This window comes from Pinus tabuliformis, chromosome X (assembly GCF_031772625.1).
Source record: "Pinus tabuliformis cultivar Carrire ecotype Pingquan chromosome X, CPIR1, whole genome shotgun sequence".
Lineage (NCBI taxonomy): Eukaryota > Viridiplantae > Streptophyta > Pinopsida > Pinales > Pinaceae > Pinus > Pinus tabuliformis.
This window is the reverse complement of record NC_142308.1, coordinates 584,187,161-584,196,828: the sequence shown is the minus strand read 5'-3', so window position 1 is coordinate 584,196,828 and position 9,668 is coordinate 584,187,161. Positions and strand designations below refer to the sequence as shown.

The 9,668-nt window shown below is 34.2% G+C and overlaps 1 protein-coding gene across 1 annotated transcript; it reads right to left on the bottom strand.

Annotated features, from left to right (window-relative positions):
• Positions 1–6,647: 6,647 nt before the first annotated feature.
• LOC149141360 (aspartyl protease AED3-like) lies at positions 6,648–8,117 on the bottom strand. The gene has a single exon (XM_089451222.1). The coding sequence runs from the start codon at positions 8,115–8,117 to the stop codon at positions 6,648–6,650; it is 1,470 nt and encodes a 489-aa protein (XP_089307348.1).
• Between the last annotated feature and the right edge of the window lie 1,551 nt (positions 8,118–9,668).

Here is a 9,668-nt window from a genome sequence, read left to right as displayed (position 1 = left end):
GATGGGCCTATGAAATTCTCTATGAGGGAGTCACTGCTTCTCCATGAAAAACCTAAGTGTACCTTAAATTAGATAGTTGTTGCTTAACCTTAAATGGCATAACCAATACTCAATTCTCTCATATTACCTAGGTTGTGGGTGGGAGTATTTAGTGGTGAAAAGTGTTATATTATTCCCACCCAACCCCATGTTCGCTTACCTACAAGGAAATTGTCACAACATTCACAAGTTTTGAAAGTGATTATGTAGTGTATGACCTACAAATAAATAGATTCATTATTTTGAAGGGAAGGGGCGCATAACAGAGATTGGAATGGAGACTTCCATATTCTTACCTTTCTCAAGGATAAGAGAGCATAATTGGGACTAGGATAGTCCTCCAGCACCTCTATCTATGTTTTGTTGCATTTTGTTCAATCCCCATTTATTTGAGAAGCAATAGTTGTTTCCATAACACCAATAGCTTCAAGAGCAAAGCTAAAAAATTTAAGCAAGCACCATCATAAAATGAATTGTTTTTCATTACCCTAATCGTGTTAATGGCCACTCTAGCGCTAGGTCAAATTCCTGCAAATAATCTTAACTTCTTTACTTGTCAACTTTCATTATGACCCAACACCAGCACCAACCAACTACCCACCAGGCAAACAAAAATATAGCAAACCCAACATCCTCTAGGTTACAAATAATTAAACAAAAAAAAAAAACATGTAGGATTGAGTTAAGCTCCCACCCATGCACCACCAAATCACTAGAGAAATGAGTGGTTTTGCTTACTTTTCGTTGGTGAGCAGTACAATTGATTGATTTTCCATAACAAAGCGTAAATAACCAACCTTGTTAATCCATTAAGCGTGCCCCACACTTTAGAATGTCTTCAATGCTAAAGTCTCAACCATGGGGTTCTATGGCTAGAGGTATCCCAAAGCAATTTTGATCCACAAAGTTCTTGTATTACTATCTATCAATAACATTGCATGGAATGTACATACGTGGTAGAGGCCTTGAACAAGCTGCAATGGAAAAACAATACAAAAACAACAATTTCGCAAGTGGCATGAAACAATACAAACCTTCACTACAATCTAGTTTTTAAAAGTCACTACCCTCACTATGTATCGTGAGGATAAGACACAAACCTTAACATGTGCATCACTTATGAGAAAACATGGCCTCACACATCATTAACAAAAAATAAAAAGATAGTATGCCTAGAAAGTTAGTCAATTAAGATTTACCATGAAAGAAAACTATACATGTTTTCCTTAACATTGTTTTATAACAAAATTTCAAAATTTTGAGAAGCCATTCCCTAACCAATTCATGCTTGCTCATTAACATGAAAAAAAATATGCTCAATGCAAGTATGATATGTTTTTATTCTTTTTGTTGATAAATTTGAACTAAATATAGTGGTAACATATTTTATACCATTTTTTTCTTATTTAGTCATCTCATAATCTATAATTGATAAATAAATCTTATGTGGCTTCATAATACATCATTAAATATATATTCATTATTTATATATGTGAAATTACACAAAAACACACCAAAGTGCCAAAGGAAAAATACATGAGGAATAATTACCTAACAATGATACCAACACAATATTTCATCAACTTTGGTCTTATAATTACATTTTAAAATAGAATATATGTTTGCTTAAGAAGGAAGGTTCTTTTACAAGTAAACACCTTTCTTAAGAGGCATTATTAATTACAAATAACATTTAGAAAAGAGTTGCATTTTGTTAAATTAATTTTACTATATAAATTAAATGGTTGATAAATATCGATAGGCATCAATCCATAGTAGGCATTAAAACATTTATCTCATGATCCATCTCATATTGCCAACATTATATATATATATATATATAAACTTTATGCCATATAATCATCAATCCATAATAAACTTCAAAACACTTATTTCAAGATACATTTCACATTGCCAAAAATAATTTATATATATATATATATATATATATAATCATAAAAAATAATTAAATCATAATTTTATTTCAAATTATTATTATTATCATTTATAAAGAGAATTAATATATAAATTAAAAATATATACATTTTTAAAAACATGTAATAATATTCTTAATCATAGAGATTCACTCTCACTTTTCTATGAATAGGCTTTGTTACAATACCATGAGCCAATATTATGGCTTATCAATACCACATGTAAAAAAACCATAACTCACACTTATTCATGTGACATTTTTTTAATTAATCAATTTAATTAAAATGACAAAAATAACATAAATACAAATCTCAACCTTTAATCTATTACAACTATTAAAAACATTTTAATGTTCCATGGTCTTAAATACCTATCATCCACCTAATAAATATTGATAATTAAATTAAAATTATGAAATTCTATTTCAAAATAAACATATCTATCACTGCAATTATTAATATTCTCTATAAAAAGAATTAATATATAATTTAAACATATAACATTAAAATACATATAACGTTAAAACATATATAGCAAAGAAAAAATAAGCAATAAGAATTCAATGCAATAAATAGAAAACTGAGTGAAACTATATATTTATGGATTTGAAAACATGACAATTTTTAATTAAATTAAAAAACAAAAATGATATAAATATTTTTATATAAATACTAATTCTTAATCTTATCTACTACTAAAAAATATTCCATAAACATTAAGTAAAACTAAATTTATACTCCATAAACATTAAGTGAAATTTATACTCCTTAAACATTAAGTGAAACTAAATTTCTACCTTATTGATTATTAAATTAAAATTACAAAAACTTTATTCCAAAATAAACACATTTATCAATCTATTTAAAATTTAACAAAAACTCAAATTTACAACCCACTTAACCACAAGAATTTCTCATTTCTTCTCTGCATATTGCAAAGTTACCACCTTGATTTTATCATTAAGGCTGTTTTGATCATTTTGTTTTTAAAAAATGGTGAACCCATATACCAGATGTAAAAAAAACCTCCAGATCAAACACACTATTGTCATCAAGTTTTCTATTTAGGAAAGCCCTTCTCTGAACAATAACCATTGGAATGCTTGGATTATAACTTCTGGGAACAACAGAGACATAAAAATGAGGAACACAGATATACAACACGCTTGGACACTTCATACACAGGTCACACAGTAATCACGAGGCATGAATTGCCCTGAGGAGAAACAATGCTGCAGTGCCTTGGACACTTCATACACAGGTGACACAGTAATGGTGGCACAGTAATCATGAGGCAAGAATTGCCCTGAGGTGAAACAATGCTGCAGTACCCAAAGGCAGGGACTTGCTGCTCTGCAGCTAATGGTTGTTAATCATGAAACTTAGTCAATCAAAATGACTGATGAACCAGTGAACTAAGAAGGGTTCATGGAACAACAAATAATTATCATTTATGCAATGCATTAGTCAACCTGGACAGAAGGAAAAGATGTTGAGGTGGAAAAAATCCTTCTTGGATTTATATAAATATAGGTGTCCAAGGACCTTATCAGCCCTTTGTCGACCCAAAAAGAGTTAAATTTCAAAGAAAGTGAAATGGTAGCAAAGCCTGAAAGTGAAATGATAGCAAGTCTGACCTGACCAATCCCTCCTTTTGCACATTTATGATAGCAAGTCTGACCTGACCAATCCCTCCTTTTGTACATTTATTCATAGCCCTGTGTTGTTCCCAACCCTAACCAGAGGCTGGAAAAGCAAGTTATTGTTCCCAACAGAAACCTACAGGTGGGTGGATATGGAGAATGAAATAAATACCATCACCACAATCCATAGAGGTTAGTTACTGAGAATCAAAAGCAGGAACGAACAAAAGCAAACCCTATTCTCTCGTGGCGCTCATCGAAAGAATTTACATGGAATAACTCTTACCACTAGGAACAACAACTAGGAACACCAACCTTAATATGTGCATCACTTATGAGAAAACATGGCCTCACATATCATTAACAAAAAATAAAAAGATAGTATGCCTAGAAAGTTAGTCAATTAAGATTTACCATGAAAGAAAACTAGATGTTTTCCTTAACATTGTTTTAAAACAAAATTTCAAAATTTCGAGAAGTCATTCCCTAACCAATTCATGCTTGCTCATTAACATGAAAAAAAATATGCTCAATGCAAGTATGATATGTTTTTATTCATTTTGTTGATAAATTTGAACTAAATATAGTAGTAACATATTTTATACCATTTTTTTTTATTTAGTCATCTCATAATCTATAATTGATAAATAGATCTTATGTGGCTTCATAATACATCATTAAATATATATTCATTATTTATATATGTGAAATTACACAAAAACACACCAAAGTGCCAAAGGAAAAATACATGAGGAATACTTACCTAACAATGATACCAACACAATATTTCATCAACTTTGATCTTATAATTACATTTTAAAATAGAATATATGTTTGCTTAAGAAGGAAGGTTCTTTTACAAGCAAACACCTTTCTTAAGAGGCATTATTAATTACAAATAACATTTAAAAAAGAGTTGCATTTTGTTAAACTAATTTTACTATATAAATTAAATGGTTGATAAATGTCGATAGGCATCAACCCATAGTAGGCATTAAAACATTTATCTCATGATCCATCTCATATTGCCAACATTTAATATATATATATATATATATACTTTATGCCATATAAACATCAGTCCATGATAAACATCAAAACACTTATTTCAAGATTTAAAATATATATATATATATATAGATATATTAACTTTATACCATATAAGCATCAATCCATAATAAACTTCAAAACACTTAATTCAAGATACATTCACATTGCCAAAAATAATATATATATATATATATATATATAATCATAAAAAATAATTAAATCATAATTTTATTTCAAATTATTATTATTATTATTATTATTATCAATTATAAAGAGAATTAATATATAAATTAAAAATATATACATTTTTAAATACATGTAATAATATTCTTAATCATAGAGATTCACTCTCACTTTACTATGAATAGGCTTTGTTACAATACCATGAGCCAAAATTATAGCTTATCAATACCACATGTAAAAAAACCATAACTGACACTTATTCATGTGACATTTTTTTAATTAATCAATTTAATTAAAATGACAAAAATAGCATAAATACAAATCTCAACCTTTAATCTATTACAACTATTAAAAATATTTTAGAATGTTCCATGGTCTTAAATACCTATCATCCACCTAATAAATATTGATAGTTAAATTAAAATTATGAAATTCTATTCCAAAATAAACATATCTATCACTGCAATTATTAATAATCTCTATAAAAAGAATTAATATATAATTTAAACATATAACATTAAAAAATATATAGCAAAGAAAAAATAAGCAATAAGAGTTCAATGCAATAAATAGAAAACTGAGTGAAACTATATACTTATGGATTTGAAAACATGACAATTTTTAATTAAATTAAAAAGAAAAAATGATATAAATGTTTTTATATAAATACTAATTCTTGATCTTATCCACTACTAAAAAATACTCCATAAACATTAAGTAAAACTAAATTTATACTCTATAAACATTATGTGAAACTAAATTTCTACCTTATTAATTATTAAATTAAAATTACAAAAACTCTATTCCAAAATAAACACATTTATCAATTTATTTAAAATTTAACAAAAACTCAAATTTACAACACACTTAACCACCAGAATTTCTCATTTCTTCTCTGCATATTGCAAAGTTACCACCTTGATTTTATCTTAAGGCTGTTTTGATCATTTTGTTTTTTAAAAATGGTGAACCCATATACCAGATGTAAAAAAAACCTCCAGATCAAACACAATTTGTCATCAAGTTTTCTATTGAGTTAGGAAAGCCCTTCTCTGAACAATAACCATTGGAATGCTTGGATTATAACTTCTGGGAACAACAGAGACATAAAAATGAGGAACACAGATATACAACACGCTTGGACACTTCATACACAGGTCACACAGTAATCACGAGGCATGAATTGCCCTGAGGAGAAACAATGCTGCAGTGCCTTGGACACTTCATACACAGGTGACACAGTAATGGTGGCACAGTAATCATGAGGCAAGAATTGCCCTGAGGTGAAACAATGCTGCAGTACCCAAAGGCAGGGACTTGCTGCTCTGCAGCTAATGGTTGTTAATCATGAAACTTAGTCAATCAAAATGATTGATGAACCAATGAACTAAGAAGGGTTCATGGTACAACAAATAATTATCATTAATGCAATGCATTAGTCAGCCTGGACAGATAGAAAAGATGTTGAGGTGGAAAAAATCCTTCTTGGATTTATATAAATATAGGTGTCCAAGGACCTTATCAGCCCTTTGTTGACCCAAAAAGAGTTAAATTTCAAAGAAAGTGAAATGGTAGCAAGCCTGACCTGACCAATCCCTCCTTTTGCACATTTATGATAGCAAGTCTGACCTGACCAATCCCTCCTTTTGCACATTTATTCATAGCCCTGTGTTGTTCCCAACCCTAACCAGAGGCTGGAAAAGCAAGTTATTGTTCCCAACAGAAACCTACAGGTGGGTGGATATGGAGAATGAAATAAATACCATCACCACAATCCATAGAGGTTAGTTACTGAGAATCAAGAGCAGGAACGAACAGAAGCAAACCCTATTCTCTCGTGGCGCTCATCGAAAGAAACAATGTAACGCTGTTGTTGCAGACTTCCTATAATGTTCAAATCATTCGTACCTGCAGGTTGGAATGCCAAACAGATCTGGTTGTTTTGGACTGGTACCAAAATTCCTTTTTTGTGGATATGAATATGCGCGCCATCCTGAAAATGGAAACTGATTCCAGGAATTTTCAGGCGTCTGAAGTCGCTAGGCTGGGCGAAACAGGTGTCTAAAGGGTTCTGCAGATCTGGTTCCACTGTAACAAGCGTCATTCTCTTCACAAATTCATCTCTTAAAGCATCATAGGCCGGCTTCACCAGGCGGCTGATCAAGACTCCACTGTCGATGATCGTCCCTCCTCCACGAGAATTGAACTGGAACACCTCTGACGAGATGTTCAGGCGCTTGCCCCCCACCCTGATGCTGCGAATTCCCACAAAATACCATGAAGGAGCCCGGGGATTCGACAGCAAACTGGTGAATTTGGAGGTGGGGGGAACCGAACCCCGGCCCAGCCTCAGGGATCCTCTCTGGCGGGGACGCAGGTAGTCCGGGAGACAGTACGAGAACTTTCTTTGGTACAGGTAGTCGGTCTGAGAAGGCACTGAAAGATAATTTCTGCTCATAGCAAGAAGTCCAACAGAGGGATCGGCGGTGGATCCGGTGATGCTGAGCAAGCATCCGAAGGAAAATTTACGAAAGGAGCGAGAACCGAGCCAGAGTCTGTCCTCACTCAGATGCGCCGTGACTCCCGTTCCATCTTCGTATTCAACTTGGTATATGCACTGGTTCAAATTGCGATGGCAGGACAAACCGTTGACCTCACTGTCGCAGGAATCGCAGGTGAGCTTCTTGAAAGAAGAGGATCTGCCTCTGTAATTGCACCATAACCATGACACATCGTTGGCGGTATCGAGACTCATCTTGATTTCTTGTTTTGGGCGCTTCCCAAGACGAACACGCACAATAAAATTGGTGCCGTATAAGATCCCTGATGCGAGAGGAACGGTGGTTCTGGCGCTGGACCAGGGCCTGGGCCTGAAGGCTGCGCTTGACCCTGCGCCTGCGTGTAATTTTTGACCGGCAGCCATTATGGCATCTGCGCGAGTCTTGTCCCCTGCCAAGCTCTGCAACACCACATTCTTCATCCAGTGAGTCGAATTTGTGGAATTGATCATGGTGGAATGGATATTGTGCTGCAGCAATTTGGTGACCCCTCCATTCCTCTTTGGCATTATTCCCCAACTCTTTTCTGAAGAATTAGAAAAGGGTTCTTCTGCTGGGAATCGAAACTGGAACGTGTCGACCCCCACTGTGTGGTAGTACTTGTTGGGCCTCGCTGGGGCAGATTCGATGCATGAGAGAAGAGTATTTAGAAACAAGAGACTGAAAACCAGGCAGTTGGCCTTGAACCATTCTGCTCTGATTGGCCCCATCGCTAATACCTCACCTCTCTGCAGGCTCCCCACTCCACCTCCCAGTTTCTTTGGGATCGACCATGGACGATCCGTGGGTAGTAATTATAATGCGACACTTGGTTTATAACAATCACGGGAATTGCTAATTTCAGGCACAAGTCGTTTGAATGTCAAGTTCCCTGCAGCTGGCCACCAGGTTGGAAAATATACATCCCATGCCTGAGATCTCGCGCCGATATTCAAGACTTTCGGATTCCCGCGCTCCATCTAAATATTTTTTCAGAATCCCGCGCTTTATCTAATTGAGAAAGGCGGTTTCATGAATTTTGTTGCGGCAGTTGTCGCGCAGTCTAATAATAATCTCCTTCCGTGCTTTCATACGTTTCAGCCTCTGTTTCGCAACATAATCAGCCATGGCAGCTTGCGTCCGTGTCAGCAGACATCCCCTCCCCCTCCTGCGCGCATATCTAGAAATTTGCAACAAACTCTGATGCTTCCATCTCCAGAGCCGCAAATTCGTTATGTGGCAAGACTTTTTCAATTTGAATTGTTTTGATAATCATCATTAACCCAAAAAAGAATTGTAATCAATCCCTTTATTAACAGGTTGGTGGATTCCATCCAAAGGATATAGCAGGTTGTGGGTTCAATGTAAAGGATATGTTTGGGTAGCAGGTGTTTTGGTATATTTAGGTTGTGTTGTTGCATATATTCGTATTGCTATAGTAATTTTGGATATACTCTTGTTGTTATAATGACCATCTAAAAATTTGATTCTATCTTTGGTCTAAATTACTTACACTTTTTTTTTTCAGAGGGAAAATCAACATATGGCCGAAGCCCGCAGATAATTTTTTACAATTACATATGGCCGAAGCCAGCAGATGAGCAGAATTTTGGCCGAAGCCAGCAGATGAGCAGAATTACGGCATAGCCGTCACAAATACACCATAGCGCGGGGCCTCAACCACCGCCGCAGGAATCGATCCTGGCTGGGGGGAGCGAAAGCCATCCGCCCCAGCCATCATGTCATGCACGTCACGTGCCAAATTATTAACACAAATAATCCAAATCAAATATTAAAATATAAACTATTAAATTTATGCTTAATAATCCTCATAAATTTCGATGAATTTTTCCTTCTAGTGATAGGTTTCAATTTAAAAATTGGGGTTTGGAACTTTTACAAGTCATTTTGAGACATCAAACCAAGACACTTTTTGGACTTCAAATTTTTCAAGCATGGGTCCTCAATCGAAGCACATTTGTGTAAGATATGCCTCTTACAAGTTGACCTACCTTGTTGACCACCATGATACCTAATGGATACCATGTGAGCGATTTCAAGAAGATTCTAAAATGTCTAAAACCTAACACTAATTGAGAGTTAGGACATGCAAAAATCATGATCCTAGATGGTTGTAAGGCTATGTTAAACACTAGTCACTAGGAAGTGAGGAGGTTCCACTCCTTGAGCATTGTAATTGTTTGATGATTGAGTATAACATGTATGAGTGGGATTTGAGAGCATAATAGAGGAGGTAGAAGATTTTGTAACAAACTTTCAAA

What these genes read in the sequence shown, in the direction of transcription:
- LOC149141360 (XM_089451222.1), bottom strand. Translation starts at nt 8,117, where the DNA reads ATGGGGCCAATCAGAGCAGAATGGTTCAAGGCCAACTGCCTGGTTTTC.